The 26,168-nt window shown below is 40.6% G+C and overlaps 1 protein-coding gene across 15 annotated transcripts in view; it reads left to right on the top strand.

The window, feature by feature from the left end:
• The window catches only part of LOC126185071 (monocarboxylate transporter 12-B-like), a 1,121,214-nt gene that overhangs the window by 778,796 nt on the left and 316,250 nt on the right, over positions 1–26,168 (top strand). For 2 of the 15 annotated variants that reach the window (XM_049927846.1, XM_049927844.1), the window contains exon 5: positions 1,862–2,232. The exons of the other annotated variants lie outside the window; for them this stretch is intronic. In XM_049927846.1, coding sequence (XP_049783803.1) covers positions 1,862–2,232 — 371 coding nt within the window. The remainder of the gene's footprint in view (positions 1–1,861; positions 2,233–26,168) is intronic. 15 annotated transcript variants of the gene reach the window in all.

The raw sequence follows: 26,168 nt of genomic DNA, 5'->3' as shown, positions 1-26,168 counted from the left end.
AAAAGCAGCTGCCTTGTTTGTTACATACTGTCGTCATATACTTGATCGCCAAGAAGTTCATCTGGTGATGGGTTCTACGCGGAATGCGCCAAATAAAGTCATTGGTTAACCAGCTAGTGGCTCCTTATTCAGTGACCAATACAGCAATTGTGCAGTACTCCTACTGTTGACGATGGTGATCGTGGTATACGTTTTGTAGATACCATCATCCGTTTATTTCCCAATCTCTACCTTCTGAACAGATTTCAAGAAATTAAGTCTATATTGTGCTAATAGACAATTACATTACCTCACAAAGGATCCTATGTAAATGTTAGCAAGAAGTTTAACACAAAAACTCTGTCACATTGTCTCCAAACCATCACCTTTCTTTTCATTTATTAAGAACTGACTCATGTCACCGCATGAGAATAATAGTTTTTCGACTATTTCTAGCTGCATTATACAGTATGCTCTATCAGCGATATATTTTTTATACATAAATGTGGTGATAATGCTGACTAGCCCTGTTGTTTCAAATGCTTTTCTTCTTTTAAATATACTTGTAATACTTATCATAATGGTGGAAAGAAACAATCAGAAGCTCCTTGTACATTTCCAAGAATGCTTACTGGTCCAGTATACATACACTAGAGAGGATGTTGAATATAATTTCACTAATTCAATGACATCGCTTCTAGGTTTAGTATGATTTCCAGAAAATACAGGGTAGGTCATCAGAGTGGCCAGAATAGTGAAACCAAGTGCCTTCTCAGGCAAGATCATTGGGTGACAATTTCTGTGTTTTCTGTACGTAATTTAATATGATTTATGCAAGTTACCTTCTATTAGGAAAGTGGAATGACCTCAACGACTGTGATAAGACTTTCAAAATGATGGCGCACAGCAATCAATTGTCCTTCCCTTTCAGGTTTTATTAAAGCAAAACCAGATTTCGGCTAGTACCTAGCCATTATCAATGCTAAAAAAATATAAGAAGTGCATAGACTATGTGTTTCTCGTATTTTTTAGCATTGATAATGGCTAGGCCAAAGCAGAAATCTAAATTTGCTTAGGACGACTGATTGCTGTGCTCCATCATTTTGAAAGTCTGATTTATGCATTTCCACTGGATTTTATATTGAATAGTACGAACTTGTTTAGTTAGTTCTGTATCAGTGGTCATAACATTTTTCTGATTATTAATTTATAACATAAATATTGCTTCTTTCACTAGAAGGTTGCTATTATATACACTTCTACATACCAAATCTTTTTTGTTTGTCTTAAAGTGTGAATTATTATTTGAATATGAAGAGCATACTTATTCTTAGTTTAGTTGTGAATAGTTTTCCAGTTTAAGGATATCGTTCTTTATTTAGGATTGTAACTCTTTGGTATTCACAGGTGGTTTACACTTTTCAATAGCCCAACGATTGCTGTTACAGGTGTTGGATTTGGACTCGTATATGTTCCTGCAGTGATAGCTGTTGGCTTTTATTTTGAAAGGTGGCGAGCGTTAGCTACTGGAATAGCTGTGTGTGGATCTGGTATTGGAACAATGCTGATCGCACCATTATCGTCGACCCTGATAAATACCTTTGGGTGGAGAGGAACCTTTCTTATACAAGCGGGCGAGGAGGTTTTATTTATATATTAATAAAACACTGTATTTCAATTAACTCACGGAAAGGACTGTAACAGTTATAGTACAAAATTTCCTAGGATTTAACTTATGTAGAGTGGCAATGATATTATTTGTGATAAATATGGAGGCCAAATTATTAAAATTTGCAATAAAATATGTGACTAAAATTCAAACAGTTTTCTCAGCTTCTTACTATATCTACAGACAAATGAATTGTATTATCTCTTGTAACAGGTCTTGTGCTAAACTGTGCAATATTTGGGGCACTTTTTAGACCGTTGAAACCCGTGAGAGTAAAGGTGGAGCCAGAAGCAACAAAAGAACCAGCAGAACTACCACTTCTGCTTCGCATGAAGATGGTTAGAGACATGACAACATCGGCAAACAGCATAGGAGGTAACAATAACATGCGAGCGTCTGTTGGGTCTTTAGCCCACAAGCGACCAAGTTCGGTAGCACATGATGATGAAAAACCTCACCGTGTTCGTACAACATCAGAAAGCAGTGCTCGTAGCAGTCATACTCCTACAGCATTTCGACCACTTTACAAAGAAGATGCCTTTTTTGGTGGAAGTTTGGCACGTCTCTCTCAATACACATCTCAGGTGAGGAAAGAATGTAGCAAATTGAGTTTACGAGCATCAGTACATTTTTAATATTGCCGTTAACTAATTTATACAGCTATATATACAATTATTGGCTAATTGCACGCAAAATCAATCTTAATGTGATCAGTATCATTCAGTTGCCTTATGTTTCTTGTGTAAACTGTATGCTAAACTCAAAGTTCACAACTGTTTCAACAAATTAACGAAGTAATTAAGTCACGTAATATATCAGATTCTCGTATCTGTAGGATAGATTTTAATCAATGCTAGGAGCAATGTGAACAATCAAGAGGTAAGTGATAACAATGATGTTGATGGAATATTCATTAGCCAGATGATAACATTAGTCTTGGTAGCCACTTAGACGTTATTGGTAAGGGGAAGGACACGTATTTTCACTGAGTTTTACATTATTTTTTTTTTCTATTTGACTTGAGATACAAGACAACAACAACAACATTACAATCTACATGAATGAATACAGATCATAGACATAAGACAAAACTTCCAAAATTTTTTTAGTGGAAGGGTATTCAGTGGATGGGAAGGAAGGAAATATTTCTCATTTACGCAGCTGAACTCCTAGGGTCATCCACCAGCAATGCACGCAACATTTGACTTTATTTGTAAGGCTGAAAATTAATTGTTTGGGTTTGTGTAGCTTCTGTACCGCATTGACTGAAGGTCATAAGTTAAAATTGTATGCCAGGTTGGGATTCTAACCTGGAACATGCCTTTGTACAACATGTGCAGTACCAATACGATATCTGAGATGCCTCCCATACTTCCAAGCTGTGAGGATGCTCTTTCACAGTATTATGAGACTAACAACTTCGAAGAAATGGGTGTAGTAAGAATTTTTCCCAAAATAAAATCAATTGTCTGATGCACAATTCAAATATTCTATTCCACTTAATCGGTTTTGGCAAATTAATCTGTCATTTTCGGAAGTCTATATAATTTAGAATAATAAAAATAATTGGAACATAGATATAAATTTAGGTAAGGTACAAGATGAATGTTATCGAAAACTCTTTCAGTATTGGCTTACACCATGGATAAACAGACGTAAAATTAGGATCGGACAATTAAGAAGTCCGAAACGTATTACTACGGTAAATTTAAAATTATTAAAATATTTATTTAAAATTATGATGTGCATAGTTAAGAGTCGTAAAAACAGCATACCCTCGTGAATGGAACATAATATCATGACATATCCAAAATGTAAGGCAAGCTCGGCTAATTTCGTGATAATAAGGTCTAATGACTTTTACGATACCAAAGAAGTAAGGTACAGTATCAAGGCTACAGAAGGCGTGAAATAAATAAAGAGTTTCAAATATATTATTATTTTAGAACTAGTAAGATGAGAATAAAAATATGTTTTTTCCCTAGAATGCTGTGTGAACTCGGATAGTTTCGTGATGCCACTCGTATAATTTCGTGATGCACCAGAAAACAGTAGCGATGGATATTTGAGTCACTCTCTGCGGTACACACTAAGCATTTGGGGTCCCATTCATATTCTGCCAAGTTCTGGCATTTGAAATGAAACCACTGGTCACACTGTAGGCATTTTATCCAGTGTTCTCCCCGAACGTCGTCCTTAAAATGTCCAGAGCAAGAAACAACGCGCAAATGAGTCGTTGGTCTCCTCTTCTGGGGCTTTGGTTTAGCCCCTGAAGTGGACGCCTGTGTGTAGTCACTTTTTTCCATTTGTCTCCTTTGGGAGTCCCACTGTAGCTGGTGCAAAGTAGTAAGAGCAGCTCTGGAGTTCTCTTTGTAGAACAGCCGTGTTGTATTTGCATCAATTCTTCTTTCCTTCACGCGACAGAAAGGGTGAAATAGAGTAAGAATTCGTCTGGAATTGCCTTTCTGTTCAAAGGATGAATACCTGCCTTGGCGAAAGCGAAGGTGATCTTCAAGGGAAACAATGTTTCGTTTAGAACTTCCTTGAGGAAAGAAAAAAGGTCCTCTCGCATTGGTTTAAAGCCCTTCGTCTTGAGGTGACGTTGAACTTTTGACCTCCATGATCCCTTAAGTCACCATGTGGTATTATACACGGAACTACATTCTAATGTGTATTTTTTTATTTTTATTTTTGCCAATAGATGACATTGTTAAATCAAACTGAAACAGGCGGCTTTAGGGTGAATGGAGTTATCCATGTTGAAAGCGCGGAAATGTGGTAAGGAATGATGTTTCTAATTTAAATAACTGATGGAAAATGCACAAATTTAATACAAAATTTCGTGTACACAGTGTTAAACTGAACTTTCTCCATACCATGTAGATGTACTCAACCTATAAAAAAATGAACTGACGATTTCTGAAGTGTACCGTATGATGGAAAAAATAAAAATGGAGTTAGAACATTGGATAAATAATCTGTTTTTTGGTTATAAGGTGCAATAGTTGCTAGGTAAATCGGAGGACCTGATTCCAGGTGAAAAACAAACATAACTGGAAGAATACAGGCATATATATACATATATATACGAAGTTTGTCTGAAATATTTAACAAATGGTTTAATTATGATGAGAGTAACGTTTTGTCCTTAATGGACTGTATATCATTTAAAAAAACTGAATTTCAAAATATTTTGAAATGAGCCGACTCGCTTTGTGTTGTTGATTTCCTTAGTGTAGATATTATGTATTATGAAGTCGCTACAGTTTCTGATTTGTTTTGGGGGAAAAGGAATGAGCATTTAAAAGCAAAGTTAGCTACTATGACAATACCACAGAGAGGGTCTACGGTACAGAAATGATTGGCTCATCAAAATTGTGTAGTGTTATAGTTTTAGTTACATTTGCCTTGAGTATACTTTCCTCAAATGCATTCATGGAGAGAGTATTCTCCATTATGAAAATTAAACAGGGATGAGCGAAACAGATGTTCAGTTGATCTAATAAAAAATGAACTGTGCACTTATTTCAATTATGATGAAAGTTGCAGTGATTTTTTATAAGACAATACTGTCTAATGAAGAAATGTTGGTAATTGCACGCTCAACGAAAAGTACTCCTCTTCATTGTGTTCAGTGTATTATGACGAAAATGTGCAGTAATTATAATTATTTTTAAAAAAGTCATTGTCGATAAATGTGTTCCTACTTTCCCTCACTGAAACCTGGCAACCTGCCTATAATGCTGCAAAAGTTGAAAATTCGACCAACTTCAACTTAAAAAGCTTCAACAATTGCAGACGAGATTTCTCAAGAGGAGGTTCCAACATTGCTGCACAAGTTAAAAATTCTACCAACTGCAACTTGAAAAGCTTTGACAATTGCAGAGGAGTTTTCTCAAGAGGAGGTTCTGGCAATGAGGCGTACACCATCCTTACAAGGAGAGATCCGTAACAGTGATATTGACTTTTCGAAAGCATCTATACTGTTACATAGGTTAAGATCCCAGGTATCACACACTGCAGCCATTCATCCTAGTGGACCCTCATTTGCAAGTAACTGACGCAAAAAAATTTCGGATTTTTTCATGACGCTCAATAGCTTTAAAAAAAGGTGTGTTACATAGCCTTGTGGTATAACGGATAGGATAAGTGCTATACATGCATGGGATTACAGGTTCAATTCCTGTGAAGTGCATTACTTTTTTTATTTTGAAATCTTTATAGAACTGTCTTTGTTCGTCATTTTTATGCAGTTAATTGACTAAAACTCAATTTTTTTTATTTCCATACTTTGTCACATCATTTTAATCAGAACATCGTTTGCTCTTATTTTTCTTCCTAGCATTCTTTCTCCCCTTGAAATATTCGTTCGTGTGTTTTTAATTAATTTTATGTATTAATTTCGATGTAACTTTTTTTATTTTAATAATCCTATTTTCTCGTCCAGGTTATTGCAGTCATAAATCTATTCCTCATTTTGCTTGAATTTCATTTCACTTATAAACCCTTCTTTTGTTTAAATCTTCATTATTTTTTCCATAGTCCAATAGGAATTTACGTTTTAAATGTTTCTATGACTATTACTGTGCAAAAAAACTGCACGTCTTGTAACGAAAAAAACATTTTTCACGCCACTGCACAGTCAATATAAATATATTATTTCGTCTTCTTAATTTTCAAGTATCTGATTATTAAAATAGATTTGTCTAATTAAATTCACATTCATAAGAATTCCAAGTGGAAAAGGAGTGATACAAAGAAATAATGAAAAAATGAAGTAGTTCATATGGTGATTAAAATGATGTGACCGAAGAAAAGAAATAAAAAAATTACATTTAAGCCAATTAACAGAAAAATAATGATCGACATCATTTAGATAAATATTTAATAAATAGGTATATTTAATGTACCAAATGTGACACCCTTACCCTATCCATTACATCACGAAACGAGTGTATGTGACATATTTTTTTCAATCGCGCAAAATTCAGAAATTTTTTCGTCGATTACTCGCAAACGACACCCACCAGAGTGAATGGCTGCAGGGTGTGATACCTGAGATCTACATCACCGTATATTTGGTTTCAAAAAGTCGATGCAACCGCTTGGGACCTCTCCTTGTTAAAAGTTCCTAAACGTCAGGGAAGAGGCACTGTTATCGTAATCATAACTACACTATAAGAAAGTACAGTTCCTGCCATCTATGACGGAGAAAAGGAATCATGTTCGCAGCTCGCATAGCTCCATATTGGTCAAACGAAGGACCATCACGAAATTAAACAAGTTACAGAATTATGCAAGTTTACCTTACATAGTTTTTGCGATAAGTGTAACCACCGACATATAGTGAATCTCATTTATATAGAGAGACAAGTAGGTGCGCTGTCAACAAGGAACATTATTTTGCATATAAAAAGTATGGCTAATGCATGTAAAAAGGAAGTTGTATGTTATACAAAACCGCTAAACCAAGTGTCAATATAAATTTTAAGCGAAGGGGGCTAACTAAAGGCTGGTACAGAATTTTAATTATTAAAAGTTGGTGGTGGTCCAATGGCCGCAGGTATGTCGGCAGTTCATTGTACTTTCCAGCATCCTGGAGACGGGGCTGGCAGCTGGAAGCGAATTTGCAGGTGTATGAGGGGCCTCAGTGCAGGTTTAGGAGTTGTTTTCGTACATGGAGAACGTGTCTATGGCTTATAAAAGCGATAATTAAAACCTAACTTAAAAATACATGTAAGCTGGTAAGGCGTTATAACTAACGTGTATATTCTAGAGCAAAGCTATAAATTGACACCAAAGTAGAGTGTGAGTAAAATCATTAATACAGTAAAAGACACTAGTGCATATTGAATTGAAGCAATTAAAGTATATTCGGAAGGAACCACTTACAAATGGGGACACAGGCCAGTTTTTATGTACACACATCAAAAAAAGTTTTGCATCACCTCGATTCGGAGAGTTCCGGAACCTGTACAGGAAACTGCAATAGAGATCAACATAAACATCATATTTCCGCCCTTTTTATTGCTCATGAAAACCACACATTGCATGTTGTACCACCACACAGCGAGACCTTCAGAGGTTGTGGGCCAGATTGCTGTACGCACCAGTACCTCTAATACCCAGTAGAACGTCCTCTTGCACTGATGCATGCCTGTAGTAGTCGTGGCATACTATCCACAAGTTCATCAAGGCACTGTCAGTCCAGATTGTCCCACTCCTCAACGGCGATTTATCGTAGATCCCTTAGAGTGGTTGGTGGGTCACGTCGTCCATAAACAGCCCTTTTCAGTTTATCCCAGGCATGTTCGATAGGGTTCATATCTGGAGAATATGCTGGCCACTCTAGTCGAGCAGTGTTGTTATCCTGAAGGAATTTATTCACAAGATGTGCACGATGAGGGCACGAATTGTCGTCCATGAAGACGAATGCCTCTCCAATATGCTGCCGATATGGTTGCACTATCAGTCTGAGGATGGTATTCACGTATCGTACAGGCGTTACGGCGCCTTCCATGACCACCAGCCTCGTACGTCGGTCCCACATAATGCCACCCCAAAAGAGTAGGGAACCTCTATATTGCTGCACTCGCCGGACAGTGTGTCTAAGGCGTTCAGCCTGACCGAGTTGCCTCCAAACACGACTCCGACGATTGTCTGGTTGAAGGCATGTGTGACACTCATTCGTCATTGGTGAAGAGATCGTGATGCCAATCCTGAGCGGTCCATTCGGCATGTTGTTGGGCCCATCTGTACCGCGCTGCATGGTGTCATGGTTACAAAGATGTACCTCGCCATGGACGTCGGGAGTGAAGTTGCGCATCGTGCACCCTACTGCGCACAGTTTGAGTCGTAACACGACGTCCTGTGGCTGCACGAAAAGAATTATTCAACATGGTGGCGTTGTTGTCAGAGTTCCTCCGAGCCATAAACCGTAGGTAACTGTCATCCAGTGCAGTAGTAGTCCTTGGGCGGCCAGAGCGAGGCATGTCATCGACAGTTCCTGTCTCTCTGTATCTCCTCCATGTCCGAACATCATCGATTTGGTTCACTCCTAGACGTCTGGACACTTCCCTTGTTGATAACCCCTCCTGGTACAAAGTAACAGTGTGGACGCGATCGAACTGCGGTAATGGCCGTCTAGGCACGGTTGAACTACAGACAACACGAGCATTGTACCTCCTTCCTGGTGGAATGAATGGAACTGATCAGTTGTTGGACGCCCTCCGTCTAATGGGCCCTGCTCCTGCATGTGTTTTTACATCTTTGTGCGGGTTTAGTGATATCTCTGAACAGTCAAAGGGACTGTGTCTGTGATACAATATCTACAGTCAACGTCTGTCTTCAGGAGTTCTGGGAACTGGGGTGATGCAAAACTTTTTTGTTGTGTGGAATATGGAAAGTGTGCCACACAGTTCCGCATTATCCGTTGCTAAAACTAGTATCTATATTAAAATGGGCTAATTCTCATGACTGTATAAGACATGAAAATATAGAGGGGGAGCTGACTAAATTGTACTCCTTTTGAGATTTCACTCATTGTAGCCTAAACAGCCTTTCATGCTCCTCTACATTTCTTCTGTTCGACCTTTCCCGCACAACTGACAATACCTTTCCCGCGTTTGATGCAGAAAACAGTGAAAGTTGCAAAATTCAGTTCATTTTCTTTAACTGATGATGGGATTCAGGTATCAGAACTCAGTCTCAAATCATCCAAACAGAAAAAGTGGTGTATTCTTTGGTAGCACGCAAACCATGTTAATATTGTACATCCTTGTGTCTAAGTATAGCAACGGCCTTGCCGTCAGATCACCTAAGTTAAGCGCTGTCAGGCGTGGCCGGCACTTGGATGGGTGACCATCCTGGCCGCCATGCGCTGTTGCCATTTTTCGAGGTGCACTCAGCCTCGTGATGCCAATTGTTTAGCTACTCGACGGAACAGTAGCGGCCCCAGTCAAAGAAAACCATCCTAACGACCGGGAGAGTGTGTGCTGAACACACACCCCTCCTCCACATCCTCAGCTGAGGATGACTCGGCGGTCGGTTGGTCCCGATGGGCCACCTGTGGCCTGAAGACTGAGTGTTTGACTGCTTTGTATCTAAGTGAAGATTTTCATTGACAAATGGCAGGACAGACCTACAGCTGTTGTTTGGCTGTTTTCTACATTAAACATGTTAACACAAGTTGCTGTCCTGTTATCAACGTAACATGCTGGAAATCCCTATTCACCCTTTTACAAATGAGTTTCTTTTGCGGTCTCCCTGTAGAGTCTCCAAAACACTTTCTATTCACAGGTGGAGCTGTTGATCTAGATTTCTTCTCCTTTGCTTCGGTTAGCTTTTTTTTCCGTGGGTGCTCCAGCTCACAGGCTCCTTGGCTAGGCCTTCAATGTCGAACGCAAGTGTTCTTGCATATATGCTGAAAGTGGACATTATCTCTTGTAATCGACATTCTTAAACCGAACATCATCTCTTCAAATGTAGGAATGCGCTCTTCCAGTTCCTTAATGCTGCCATAAATTTTTATATTCCCGTTTGCATGTTTTCATTTTCAGCATGTCTCTTGGTTTTGCGCTTATGTACATTGCATACTCGTTCACATCCATTTTATTCATGATATCCATTTAGATATACTGTTACAGCTTATGCTAATCATCTGTGCCCCACTTTCCACAACACATTTTTGCTGCCCTGTCGTAATACAAAATAATTATAATTAAACTTTGGATAATGAACGCATTTGAAAATTCACCACATCATTTCGAAACGTTCTGTTGCACTAATAACGCTTAACACATTTTTTTCAAACCTATAGGAGCAAGTTTCTTAAATTGTACTGGCGAATTTGTGAATTTCCCACAAACGAACCGCAATGGGTACGGATTCATGAATGCATGAAAACTAAGGTTATTTCACGGATATCCATCCAAAAATAATGTTGCCGCTCACTTTATAAGAGTATTTCTTTTCGCCACGTATGCAAAATGTTAGATGAAAAACAGAAGAAAATCAACGCTGTCTCTAAGAGATCTTTTACTCAACACACAGATCTCATAGCTGAGAACATGGCACCAAAAAGCACGTAGTTCACCCTGACCTCACTAAATCTTGGACAATACAAGATGTACGAATTCTACAGTAGTGATTTAAATTAGCAGCTGGTTCAACATAGGCGACTCTCCCCTACGTTGCAAACTGTTCCAAGAGGTTTATTTTGCAGCCATTGTCGACAACATGCAAAATTTCCATATTGAGCAAAGATGGCGGAGGAAGTGTGTGCTTTTCGGCTTCGGGACTCTCTGCGAAAGTGAACTTGCATCAATTTTCACCGTCTTTGTTGAGCGAGTTTTCACGATAGGGGGTTGTAAATGCCCTCCCTTTCTTCACCTTCTTCGTTGCCTTTTCCATTTTCTCTATGTGGCCGGCATTGTTAAGCAGGTTTTGTCAATGTTAGCGACAGTTGGTGACCGGATGCCCTTCCTAACACCACTACTTTCCTTTGGACAAAATTTGTATACAAAATGGTTCAAATGGCTCTAAGCACTATGGGACATAACATCTGAGGAAATCAGTCCCCTAGACTTAGAAGTACTTAAACCTAACTAACATAAGGACATCACACACATCCATGCCCGAGGCAGGATTCGAACTTGCTACCGTAGCAACAGCGCGGTTCCGGACTGAAGCGCCTAGAACCTATGGGCCACAACGGCCAGCAATCTGTATACCCCCATGTGTCAGCATCTAAAGAAAATTATCATGTTCAAGTGTGAGGACGTTTCATAATATTTGAGTAGAGTATATCTGAAGCAGACGGTAGATATCAACCCGTTGCTATACTATTTTGTCTAATACTGACCTGGTCAGACCGTGGCTGTGTACAATTAATGTAAGTTAATTCTTACAAAGAAGAAGACAGCAATCAGCCACTATTAATACTGCTATTTATTTAGGTAAATAGCGCCGTTACCGGTTTCGGATTGGTAAGTTCATCATCAGACGGCTGTTCACGGACGATAATGAAAAGTGTATCTTGAACATCATGTGAACAGCCGTCTGATGATGAACTTACCAGTCTGAAACAGGTAACGGTGCTATTTTCCTAAATAAATAGCAGTATTAATAGTGGCTTGTTGCTGTCTTCTTCTTAGTAAGAATTAACCTATATCAACCCGCTAGTTGAATTTGGAAAACCACCTAAAAACCACATCCAGACTGGACAGTTCACCAACCATTTTTTTGCCTTCTTCGCTTACCTTTAGTTACCTCCTTCGCCTGGCTTCTGTGTCTTTTATATTGTTTGTGAAAACGTAACAATTTTCCTGGAAAATGCAAGCAGTTAGCGCTAGAACAGTAAAGGAAGGGAAAATGTTACATTGTTACTAAACCATCGTACATTTTACTACTTCATATTTTATTCAAAGGAAGCCATAATTTAGAGTTTATGCACTAGTTAATTACAAGGTATCTCACATACAAAATAAGTACAAGATGTCCTGTTTTAAAACCTATACTGACAATACCAGATTGGCGGGAACCGCGAATTGCTACTAATTGTAATCGTAAATTTTATGAGGGTTTAGTAATCAAGGCTTACCTATTTCATTTGATGTGGCAACTTGTTCTTTTTGTACTATTTACTTAAATTAAGTTTCTTCTTAATTGTGAATTAAATGATGAGGAATATTTTTGGTTCTGTGGATCTAAAAAAGAAAAGTAATAGAACAGTAAATTCCCTTTTGATGGTTGTATATTTCTTCCTCCTTGAAATATAAAGTAACTTCTTCTTATTCTTAAATCCTTTACGTTTCCTTCCTTCCAAAAACTGAATGTTTCCTTCTTTATAAATGCAAAGAATTTGATATTTTGTTTAAATCCAATCGGTTGTCGTCTATACAATCTTAGGTTGTTATTTAGTTTTCATGAAAATTAGAGAAATAAATAAAATAAATTTTTTCTCTCTCGTTGTAGCATATTTTCTTTTTACTACATTTATCATACTTCGAGATCGTAAGGTGTTCTTAAAATAGAAGTAACACAATGAGTAAAAGTATTAATCTTAATTACAAAGTAAAAGGAGAGGATTCAGCAATTTATACACTGGTCTTAACATGTCACATTAGAGTTAGAATGCTCTTGCGTAGTTTGCAAAATTGTTTTGATAATGGGTTTCCTCTGCGGTTGATGATGCAATGTTGTCAGTTAGAGTAAAATTCGGTTAAACTCGGTGCTTCTGTTGTTATCACGTATTGTAGAAATTGACCCGACAGCCAGATTACCGTATTGTTTTTCTGACCAGGGTATCGCTTTTGACCTGATGACAATTTTTTGTATCTTGCTTTACATATTCCGGTGTCGTCCGCACTACTCATGCAAGTTTTTGTTCAGTTAAAGGGCGATGTACTTGAGGACAATATTATGGAAATGGAAGAGGATGTAGATGAAGATGAAATAGGAAATACGATACTGCGTGAAGAGCTTGACAGAGCACTGAAAGACCTGAGTCGAAACAAGGCCCCCAGAGTATACAACATTCCATTGGAACTACTGACGGCCTTGGGAGAGCCAGTCCTGACAAAACTCTACCATCTGGTGAGCAAGATGAATGAGACAGGCGAAATACCCTCACACTTCAAGAAGAATATAATAATTCCAATCCCAAAGAAAGCAAGTGTCGACAGATGTGAAAATTACCGAACTATGTTTAATAAGTCACAGCTGCAAAACACTAACGCGAAATCTTTACAGACGAATGGAGAAACTGGTAGAAGCCGAGCTCGGCGAAGATCAGTTTGGATTCCGTAGAAGTGTTGGAACACGTGAGGCAATACTGACCCTACAACTTATCTTAGAAAATAGATTAAGGAAAGGCAAACCTACATTTCTAGCATTTGTGGACTTAGAGAAAGTTTTGACAATGTTGAGTGGAATACTCTCTTTCAAATTCTTAAGGTGGCAGGGGTAAAATACAGGGAGCGAAAGGCTATTTACAATTTGTACAGAAACCAGATGGCAGTTATAAGAGTCGAGGGGCAAGAAAGGGAAGCAGTTGTTGGGAAGGGAGTGAGACAGGGTTGTAGCCCCGCCCCGATGTTATTCAATCTGTATATTGAGCAAGCAGTAAAGGAAACAAAAGAAAAATTCGGAGTAGGTATTAAAGTCCATGGAGAAGAAATAAAAACGTTGAGGTTCGCCGATGACATTGTAATTCTGTCAGAGACAGCAAAGGACTTGGAAGAGCAGTTGAACAGAATGGACAGTGTCTTGAAAAGAGGATATAAGATGAACATCAACAAAAGCAAAACGAGGATAATGGAATGTAGTCGAATTAAGTCGGGTGATGCTGAGGGAATTAGATTAGGAAATGAGACACTTAAAGTAGTAAAGGAGTTTTGCTATTTGGGGAGCAAAATAACTGATGATGGTCGAAGTAGAGAGGATATAAAATGTAGATTGGCAATGGCAAGGAAAGCGTTTCTGAAGAAGAGAAATTTGTTAACATCGAGTGTAGATTTAAGTGTCAGGAAGTCGTGTCTGAAAGTATTTGTATGGTGTGTAGCCATGTTTGGAAGTGAAACATGGACGAGAAATAGTTTGGACAAGAAGAGAATAGAAGCTTTCGAAATGTGGTGCTACAGAAGAATGCTGAAGATTAGATGGGTAGATCACATAACTAATGAGGAGGTATTGAATAGAATTGGGGAGAAGAGGAGTTTGTTGCACAACTTGACAAGAAGAAGGGACCTGTTGGTAGGACATGTTCTGAGGCATCAAGGGATCACAAATTTAGCATTGGAGCGCAGCGTGGAGGGTAAAAATCGTAGAGGGAGACCAAGAGATGAATACACTAAGCAGATTCAGGAGGATGGAGGTTTTAGTAAGTACTGGAAGATGAAGAAGCTTGCACAGGTAGAGTAGCATGGTGAGCTGCATCAAACTAGTCTCAGGACTGAAGACAACAGCAACAACAACAACAACAACAACAATTCCCAGATTCCGCTTGTGTCATGACATGTGAACTGGTGTATAAGTGTATCCTGTTCAATACACTTACCACAATTTGATGAAACCGCAAGATGGATAGAGTATAGCATTATGCGCACTGGATCGTTTCGTTGACAACATTGTATCATTCCGTCCCAACTCTGGCATAAGCTGTTGTAAACGTTCCTCTGCACCTCAGATCAATTGACATGAGGGTATTTGGTTTCTATTCCGTTATGACTTGAACATTTCTTAATACACTGTCCAGTCACATTAATGTAACTACCTGTCAAAAGCCTGAATAACCGTATTCTGCAGCGCGGACTGCTGCGAGACGTGCAGAAGGATATTCAGAGAGGTTCAGGAAGGTACCGACAGGGATGTGAAACTATGCTGACTCCAGTGCTGACTCCAGGCCTAGGTTGCTCGCCCGATCGAGATGCTCTCACAGACCCTCGATTGGGTTTAAATCCGGAGAGGTTGGTGGCCAGGGGAGTACGGTATACTCATCCTTGTGCTCTTCAAACCACGCACGTGCACTGAGAGATGTGTGACACGTTGCATTGTCCTGCTGGTAGACGCTGTTGTGAGAGAAAAAACAAACTTCCAACAGGGATGGACATGCTCTTCTTGTGATGGTGCATTGTGCCTTCCAGAATGACAAGTTCACTCAAGTAATACAAAGAAAACATTTCCTAGCCCGTAACACTCTCTCCTCTGGCCGGGACCCTTCAGACATTGTTGCAAGGTGTTTTCTTTCAGACGTTTCACGCAGTTGGATGATAAAAGTGATTCATCTGGAAAGGCCACCTGTTTGCACTCGGTGGACCTCCAGTTGTGGTATTGGCGTACAAATTTCAGCCGTCGTCTCCGATAAACAGTAGTCAGCATGGGTGTATGGACCGGGCGCCTGCTGCGGAGGTCGCTAAATGGTCAGTGAGGAGACACTGCTGGTGGCCGCTTGGTTCATCTGGGCGGTCAGTTTATCGACAGTTGCGTGTTTATTCGTCCGTACAAATCTCCGCAGCCGCGCCATTTTGTCACGCACGACATATGTGAGCATCGGCGACACGCTAACAGTTTACAAGCTTAGCCGTTTCGTAAATGCTTCTACCCTTGGCCAAAAAGCCAATGTTCGTGCCCTTTTGGATATCAAACATACAGATTCGTTTCCACATTATGGCACCGACTGCACTGTTTTCCGAGTCCCGCCACCATGTTTTACATACGCTTCACTGCTGGTGTTGCTACCTGCCATCTGTAAGTCATTATTGAACGTTGACGTCAACATAGGCGGTGATAACATTAATGGGACTGGAGTGTATGTTGGTAGTATTTCTGTGCGTTGCACATTTCTTTTTACTGGGTTACGTACCTGATCTTGGCTGTGGCGGTGCTCACAAAGTTGAGCTTTCAATGTAGATTGCCAATAGTGACGGGTTTTGCTTGGGTTTCTGGCAGACCTGCTTTTAGAAATATACTTATCACACTGGTAGGGCTGAATTTTGATATTTTAAGGGCGGTGTGTAATAAATGCTTTGCATTTCGCGTCAACATCTATTAATCCGATCCCACCTTCTTAAAGAGGTACGGTTACTGTTTGGAAAAAGGCATATTTGTGCCATCAGCTGCGCAGTTGTATATTTATTCTCTACCAGTTTCGATTATTACAATTATCTCCACAGGAAGATGCTCATAATAACCGAAACAGGTAGACAATAACACACAGTTGTACAGCTGACGGCATAAATATGCTTTTTTCAAACTATCTAACAAAGGTAGACAACCAGATCCGAAAAACTCTTAATGTCATTGTGCTGTATCTGTATTTTCTAGCACCACAATTCTTAATTCCTGGTCTCTGAGGAACGTAGCATTTAATTTTCAGTGTCATTTTTCAAGGGAAGTTGTTTGCTGCCGTAAATTGATTCTGGTAATATACGCACAATGATCGGAAAAATTTACATGCTAGATATCTGACATAGTGACGTTATATACTAAGACTTGTGCGATGTAAATCCGTTCTGTTCTCCTCGCCGGATGAATAGTGACTTAGGTGTGCATTACTGAGTCTGCTTTGGTTACCTCCCACGTTTCAATCATATTTCAATTTCTAACCATGTATTCGAGTTCTAGGCATCTGTTTAAATTTGACTTTAGGTCTTCTTTGCTAGTAAAATAATTAGAATCACCACCAAATTCTGCTCTACTCCAGGTCGCTGGTAAAACAAACATAATATCCTGTTTGAAAAAGTCGGTCCTCGCCTCTCTACGACTGCTTCTAGACGGAGCATACACAATTAGAAAGATGGTGTCTTCTATTCGTGCTGATATTCCTCTACTGCTTAATAGCTTCCCAGTTTCTGCTACTTGAACGCCTTCTTTTGTTAATATCGCAGCACGCGCACTTTCGGATCTGTTGAAGATTGCGTTTCATTCTGCAGTTTCATCTAGACTGTTGGTTTCGACTTCCTGCAGCAATGCTATACCGATTTCAGCTGGAAATTATTTGATATTCTGTTGATACTTGAAGTTCACTTTTTATAATTTTGAGAGGTCATAAATGTCTTTTGTGGATGTGAATTAATGTTTCCGGTCTTTATATCTCTTGTTCCTGGTATTGTAATTGGTTTGGACTGAAAGAGAGGCTAGGCTTTGCCTCTCTTTTCCACATTTCCGCTTGGTTCTACTTTACCCCCAATCCCATCCTTTGTTTCCTCCCTTACGATTGTCTGCAGACAATTATTGACGTTCAGAATGGGGGATCGCTTCTGAGTCAGACATTGTTATAGATTCAATCTCGCTTTCCCCCGGGTCACTAACTGAAATTTTTGCGGACTTTTTGTTTACATCGATTCGCCCTCCTTCGTTACTAATCGCAGAAATTTATTGTTTCTGATGGTGAATCCCCTGATGCTTCCGCTAGATATATCATCTATTTACACAGGCGCCGACTCCATGGGGCCTGAGGGGGCCCGAGCCCCTCAAAAATTCGTTTGGGGAGGTGGGAAGGGGAGGTGAGTGCGGAGACCCCCCAATAATTAAGAAAATTATTAGTTATATTTCGTAAAATCACAAAATTATGTCTAAATTTTTTATTTTCCTTGTTTGACGATAGTTACCTTTTAAAATACATTCAGTAATGAGTTAAAACAAATAATTAATACGATGGTATGCAGGTTAACTGAAAACGAGAGGTGCAAATCATGATAGTGTTACGGTGCTGCGGGCACACTTAGAATTTGCCTCAGTGCGCGAACCTTCGGGTGAAGTCTGGCGCCGGCGGGCCAGCGCTGCGGCCGCGGTGACATCAACGGACTGGTCAGAAGCACCTGGAACCCTCCGCCTTGACGCTTCGAGACGTTACGACGCCGCCGCTGTCGCAGTCATTCAGTGTGGATAGTTTCATTCAGTGCATGCTGCAGACGTGTTTAGTGTTCCGACTTTAGTCTCTAGTGGACTATTTTATATGACTATATTTTATTCGTTTACTTTAGTCTCTTAGTGTATTGTGAATTAAGTTCGCAATGGATAAATCTGTTACCAAAAAGGCGCGCTTGGAAGTTGAGGATACTGTAAGTCAACCTTCAACAATTATTGTGTCGTCAATTGCTTCGTCGTCTTCAGGCGAGAACTGTTCACAGTCGAAATCTGGACAACCCGGTAGGGGAACATCATTTCAGAAGACTTGGTTGATCAAATATACATGGCTAGAATATGAAGCATCTGCCGAAAAATGTTATTGCAAAACTTGCAAAGAGGCAGATCCTAAAAATCTATTACAAATTTCTTCAAAAAAAGAAGATGCATTTACTCCCGTAGGGTTTTCTAACTGGAAAAGGGCTTTGGAAAAAATCTGTCTTCATGAAAGTACGTTTATGCATAAAGAAGGTGTTATGAAACTAAATTCTATCACTAACCGAAGTGTGGCCTCCCAATTGAATGAGCAGTTAGATAGTGAAATGAAGAAAGGCCGTTTTGCTCTTGAGACAATTTTTACTACCGTGTAATTTCTATGCCGACAAGGACTAGCAATTAGAGGGCACGAAGATGTAAACTCAATTTTTTTTCAACTGTTGGAACTTAGAAAGAATAACATACCCGAGTTTAAAGATTGGTTAGGGCTTTCGAGGTTTAAGTGGATGTCCCACGATATTCAAAACGAGATCATTGACCTACAAGGGAAGTCTGCGTTGAGACATTTTTCTGTTATGGTTCACGAAATAAGTAATTCTTTGAGTCATGAACAAGTGTCATTTTGTATCCATACTGTTGATGATTCCTTAATTTGTCAATGGATAACTTACGAGGACAGTGCTATGATGGTGTCTCGAATATGAGAGGTAAGTTCAAAGGACTAAAAAAGTTAGTTTTGGATGTACAACCAAAAACACGTTGTGTGCACTGCACTGCTCACAGTTTAGACTTGGCAGTTGTAGACAGTCTCCGCCATATTACGTCTATGACGGATATTATGGCTTTAGCCAAGGACTTAATAAACACCGTAAGGGAATCCAACAAAGGACTGGAAGTTTTCAGAAGCATACACAGTGAGAGCATCAAGGACCAAGCTGGTCTACGACCCTTTTGCTCAACTGGATGGACTATGCGAGCTTCTAGTATCTTGAGAATATTGAAAATCTTTGAAGAACTTCTAGAGTTTTTTTGAAACATTTTCTGCAGAGGACAAAACAGAGGCAGGTTACAAATGCGCAGGCTACCTTGAGTTAATGTTACAATTCAAGACTTCTTTATTTTTACGTCTCTATTGCCATGCAGTGAACCCAGTAGAGAAGTCAATGAAAAAATTCAATGCCCTCATCTGAGTGTAGCTGATCTGGAAAAAATATATGAGGGCTTGATTTGTATATTGAATGGAAGGCGTGATAGTTTTGAGCACTTTTGGGAATTGTGTTTATAAGAAAAACCTTCACAAGTTGATGATCCTTCGCTTCCTCGGAATCGAAATATACCAAACAAGTATGCAAAAAACGAAGCCAACTCACCGCACACTTTCAAAACCCCAAAGGAATACTACAAAGCTATTTACAGTGAAGTTTGTGAAACGGTGCATTTTTGCATTACTGAGCGGTTTGCTTCAACTGGGCTCACACAGGTCATTGCAGTTGAACAAGATTGCTTGCTTTTAGTAAACAGAGGTGAAACAAATTTGGAAAAATCAGCTGAGATTTTCGAAAATGTCCTAGATATTGAGAGACTGCGCTTAAACTTGAATATGTTAGCCGATATCGCTAATAAAAAACAACTGGTCTTAAAAAACATGCGTGCTGTAAGAAAGTACATTACACAAGAGCCTGAAGTTGGAGAAATGTTATGTGAAGTAGTGAGGTGCATTAAGCTTCTCCAAGTAGTTCCAATCACGACAGCAACAGCAGAACTGTCATTTAGCGCCCTTAGATGTCTGAAGTTATGTCTCCGATCAACAATGGTACAGAAGCGATTGAACAACTTGGCTGCTCTTCATACCCACAGAGATGTTTAGGATGAATTGGCTATCCGACCAGTGATCAACGACTTCATATTCAGTAATCCAGTCAGACGGTCGACATTTGCACCTTTCTAAAGACACTCGACCTCTAATAATGACATTTGGAGCAATATCAAAAATCTTTATAAAACAGAGAATTGAATACATACATAATGTTCAATTTTCAGTTGCGAAATATTAGTACTAGTATAGCACTGTATTTCTATAGTACTGTATTAGTTATTTTCAAATACTTAAATATTTTTAGTGTGTAAGACCCAATTAAAACCCGCTATTTACATACTTTTTGACTGAAAGTATTAGGCATACATATTATTAACTTTATTAACTGTATTAAAGCATTAACTTTGAGATATTGTTTTTATTTAATGAACCCTGAGACTTCTTCAAAGTAAGCTTAAATTAGCTCTTTCACTTATTAATCAAAGTGCTATTACTGTGCGACAGCAATATTTTATATTTTATTTTTTTAATGATAGTTTAGGATTTATTTAAATATAATTTCAGTCTTTTCAGAGCTATGTATTCTCTGCTCTGTAATAGTCTATAAGCATAATTACTGTATATTAAATTAGCTTTCTACGAAAATACCGTGCGTGTTTATGTTTTGTTTCTTTTTTCAAAGCCAAAACATGTGTCAGGCTTGTCGAGTTTCCCGGAGTGTCGAGTCATAGAGAGTCCAGTTTTCGGGGTTCTAATGTTGATCATATGACTCTAAAATGTTAAAAAATCTTTAAAACTCACTATTTTTCATCTAAAATTTAGTCCGCCTCCGTAGCGCAGCGGTAGCGATACCACCTACCACGCGAAGGAGCCCGCGTTCGATTCTCGGCAGGGGACTGGATGTTGTGTGTCCTTCATCATCATTGACACGCAAGACCCCGAAGTGGCGTCAGTTGAAAAGACTTGCAATACGGCGGCCGAACTCCGAAGGGGATATCCCGGTCAATAAATGCCATACGATCATTCCGTTTCTAAAATTTAAAAAAGTTCCCGGGGCAAACCCCCAGTATTACCCTCAGTATTTATAAGTCGGCACCCTTATCTATTTACGAGGGCAGTGCAATAAGTAATGCAACACATTTTTTTTCTCGGCCAATTTTGGTTGAAAAAACCGGAAATTTCTTGTGGAATATTTTCAAACATTCCCGCTTCGTCTCGTATAGTTTCATTGACTTCCGACAGGTGGCAGCGCTGTACGGAGCTGTTAAAATGGCGTCTGTAACGGATGTGCGTTGCAAACAACGGGCAGTGATCGAGTTTCTTTTGGCGGAAAACCAGGGCATCTCAGATATTCATAGGCGCTTGCAGAATGTCTACGGTGATCTGGCAGTGGACAAAAACACGGTGAGTCGTTGGGCAAAGCGTGTGTCATCATCGCCGCAAGGTCAAGCAAGACTGTCTGATCTCCCGCGTGCGGGCCGGCCGTGCACAGCTGTGACTCCTGCAATTGCGGAGCGTACGAACACAGTCGTTCGAGATGATCGACGGATCACCATCAAACAACTCAGTGCTCAACTTGACATCTCTGTTGGTAGTGCTGTCACAATTGTTCACCAGTTGGGATATTCAAAGGTTTGTTCCCGCTGGGTCCCTCGTTGTCTAACTGAACACCATAAAGAGCAAAGGAGAACCATCTGTGCGGAATTGCTTGCTCGTCATGTGGCTGAGGGTGACAATTTCTTGTCAAAGATTGTTACAGGCGATGAAACATGGGTTCATCACTTCGAACCTGAAACAAAACGGCAATCAATGGAATGGCGCCACACCCACTCCCCTACCAAGAAAAAGTTTAAAGCCATACCCTCAGCCGGTAAAGTCATGGTTACAGTCTTCTGGGACGCTGAAGGGGTTATTCTGTTCGATGTCCTTCCTCATGGTCAAACGATCAACTCTGAAGTGTATTGTGCTACTCTTCAGAAATTGAAGAAACGACTTCAGCGTGTTCGTAGGCACAAAAATCTGAACGAACTTCTCCTTCTTCATGACAACGCAAGACCTCACACAAGTCTTCGCACCCGAGAGGAGCTCACAAAACTTCAGTGGACTGTTCTTCCTCATGCACCCTACGGCCCCGATCTCGCACCGTCGGATTTCCATATGTTTGGCCCAATGAAGGACGCAATCCGTGGGAGGCACTACGCGGATGATGAAGAAGTTACTGATGCAGTACGACGTTGGCTCCGACATCGACCAGTGGAATGGGGTCGTGCAGGCATACAGGCCCTCATTTCAAGGTGGCGTAAGGCCGTAGCATTGAATGGAGATTACGTTGAAAAATAGTGTTGTGTAGCTAAAAGATTGGGGAGTAACCTGGTGTATTTCAATGCTGAATAAAACAACCCCTATTTCAGAAAAAAATGTGTTGCATTATTTATTGAACTGCCCTCGTAGTTTCAAGACTTGGCTCCAGAGCACTGTCCATCGCATCACGATGAGCGACCATCATCGTTGACATTTCTGTGTTGGTGTTGTAAACTGTCCGACCGCGATTGCAGTGTCTCTTGGTGGGTTCGATTTTTTACCATATGTTGCCTCGACATTGCTAACGTATCACCCATGCTATCATCTTTAGCTAGACTACCGGCATGGGCCTGACTGTCAGGTAATGGGTCACTATTAACTGTTCCTAAATCGGTCTGCCGACCGCGGTGGTCTAGCGGTTCTAGGCGCTCAGTCCGGAACCGCGCGACTGCTATGGTCGCAGGTTCGAATCCTGCCTCGGGCATGGATGTGTGTGATGTCCTTAGGTTAGTTAGGTTTAAGTAGTTCTAAGTTCTAGGGGACCGATGACCACAGATGTTACGTGCCATAGTACTCAGAGTCATTTGAACCATTTGAACCTAAATCGGTCTGACTCTTTCCACGTGAGCCAAAAGGCGGAGATACACTTTCATTTGGAACATCGCTACCATGTTCAGGCTTATTGTTTACAGTCTCGGGGTAATTAACAACAACTGAATTACTTTCAGCTGATGTCGTTCTGATTGCAACCATTTCACTACTTATTGCTGCTAAGAGGTCAGAAAATAAAGGTTTACGCTTAGTTAAGTTGAGTTCATGATGGAATTTTCGTCTGGGACAGTTTAACGTGATCTTTTTCATTACATTTGAAGCATGCTGGTAGTTGCCCCATATACGCAATGCGTGCTTAATAGCCCCAGATACTCAGTACACACGGAATAGGGGTTTTTAACTTCCATTTTGATAGATCTTGTTCCATCTAGGACGGGGAACGGATAAAAATCTGCCCAGGCCTCGTTCTGAACTGCAAGAACGTTTCCATAAGGCTGCAATTTGAGTTTTATTACTTCGTTTGGATGTTAAAGACACGCACATTTTTCAGGTTGCCTTCGGCTGGGCTAACGATAAACTTAGCTTCTTAACTCAAAGTAAGCACTACACACGGGTTACGCGCTCCCACACTACGTTAGAACCAATTTTTATATACTAGATTGACTCGTTAGTGATAAGTAGTGCACTGCCTACTTGATCTCTTGCTAGTTTCACAAAAATGGTTCAAATGGCTCTGAGCGCTATGGCACTTAACATCTGAGGTCCTCAGTCCCCTAGAACTTAGAACTAGTTAAACCTGACTAACCTAAGGACATCACACACATCCATGCCCGAGGCAGGATTCGAACCTGCGACCGTAGCGGTCGTGCGGTTCCATATGAAGCGCCTAGAACCCCCCTTTTTTTCGTGTTCGTTGTTGATCGTTGGGTTTGGTCGTTGCGGACGTCACATGACATCCGGTAAAGTTCGTTTGTCGATCCTTCCACTCAGTTTTTTATTGCAGAGGACGACCAGCTCTTTGACCGAACACGCTGAGCTACCGTGCCGGCATCCGCTCGGCCACAACGACCGGCGCTTGTTAGTTTCATGGAGGTAGTTAGCCATGTCTTATTCTGAGAGCAGTTGGCCGCTCGTTGTCCTTCCCGAATTCCAGTTTCAGGGTATTCTTTCTGGGGCTAGGTTTCCATCGCTGTTTGTATTTTACACTTTTGACACACTTAGGACATTGTTAAGACTACCATTTTCCGCGTAACGCAGCCGAGTAATAGACGCTGCGCGAGGCGGCACCAATAGCACGAGGCTTGTAAACACTGGCTGCAGGGCATCCAAGTAAACACCGCGTCACCGACCGCTACGGCGGCCGGAGCGGAACTGCCGGCGTCATTAATCCGCTGCCGGCCGTTGTAGCAGAGCGGCTCTAGGCGCTTCAGTCTGGAACAGCGCGACCGCTACGGTCGCAGGTTCGAATCCTGCCTCGGGCATGGACGTGTGTGATGTCCTTAGGTTAGTTAGGTTCAACTAGTTCTAAGTTCTAGGGGACTGATAACCCCAGATGTTAAGTCCTATGGTGCTCACAAGGGAACCTCCCCATCGCACCCCCCTCAGATGTAGTTATAAGTTGGCACAGTGGATAGGCTTTGAAAAACTGAACACAGATCAATCGAGAAAACAGGAAGAAGTTGAGTGGAACCGTGAAAAAAAAAAAGCAAAATATACAAACTGAGTAGCCATGCGTAAGATAGGCAGCATCAAGGATAGTATGAGCTCAGAAGCGAGCCAGCACGGTAGTTCAGCGTGTTCGGCCAGAGAGCAGGTTGGCCTCCGTAATAAAAAAACTGAGTAGAAGGATCAACAAACGAACTTTAACGGATGTCCTGTGACGTCCGCAACGACCAAACCCATCGATCAACAACGGGAAAAAAAAAGCGCCGTGGTCGCGTGGTTAGCGTGAGCAGCTGAGGAACGAGAGGTCCTTGTTTCAAGTCTTCCCTCGAGTAAAAAGTTTACTTTCTTTATTTTCGCAAAGTTATGATCTGTCCGTTCGTTCATTGATGGCTCTGTTCACTGTAATAAGTTTAGTGTCTGTTTTGCGACCGCACCGCAAAACCGTGCAATTAGTAGACGAAAGGACGTGCCTCTCCAATGGGAATCGAAAACATTTGATCGCAAGGTCATAGGTCAACCGATTCCGCCACAGGAAAACACGTCTGATATATTCTATACGACACTGGTGACGGCATGTGCGTCACATGACAGGAATGTTGTCGACTCACCTAACTTGTACACTTGGCGAATGGGTAAAAAGATTCTTCTACCTTGCCCGATTTAGGTTTTTTTGTGGATGTGGTAATCACTCCCAAAAAAGTGATGGAAACATAAGAGTTTGTCACATGAACTGCAACAAATGAATGCAACAGTTTCACAGTCGCACAGTTTTCCATGTGCTCTGTCAAAACATATGTTTTTAACGTTTTCATATTTTTCCGCGTGTAGACCGTCAAATCCTGCATGTGTCCAGGACGGACAGATAATAATTATCTGAAAATGAAAAAAGTAAACTTCTCACTCGAGGGAAGACTTGAACCAAGGACCTCTCGTTTCGCAGCTGCTCACGCTTACCACGGGACCACGGCGCTCCTGAGCTCACACTCTCCTTGATGTTGCCTATCTTACGCATGGACTACTCAGTTTGTATATTTTGGTTATTTTTTTCATTGTTCCACACAACTTCTTCCTGTTTTCTCGATTAATCTGCGTTCAGTTTTTCAAGGCCTTTCCACCGTGCCAACTTATAACTAAATCTGAGGGGGGTGCGATGGGGAGGTTCCCTTGTCAGAGCCATTTGAATCATTAATCCGTTTTGCGTATTCCATTTGTGGTAGGCCCGCCTCCACGAATTCCAGAATCGGCGCGTTAATGCGCTTGGCCATCCGGCCGGGATATAAAATGACCGCCCCGTCTGTCGTATCATAAAACCTAGGACCCCCGTAACATTGGATTTTATCTAACACAGATTTGAGAAATTTTTCAGTTGTAAGTCTAGCACTATGGATAAAAAGCGGCTTGGTGACGTTTTCGGTGGTAAAGGACGCAGTGATGCCATATTTTTTAAAGAAATTAGCAAAATGGTATGAAATATCATCTAGAAAAGGGATTATAATGTATATCTTTACAGGAAGGCCTTAATGTTGAGAGTGAAGAAATTAGTGTTTTTGTTGGTTTTAGCCT

Source organism: Schistocerca cancellata, chromosome 4 (genome assembly GCF_023864275.1).
Source record: "Schistocerca cancellata isolate TAMUIC-IGC-003103 chromosome 4, iqSchCanc2.1, whole genome shotgun sequence".
Taxonomy (NCBI): domain Eukaryota; kingdom Metazoa; phylum Arthropoda; class Insecta; order Orthoptera; family Acrididae; genus Schistocerca; species Schistocerca cancellata.
Note: the sequence above shows the minus strand (reverse complement) of the source record. Positions and strands in the feature narration are given on the sequence as shown.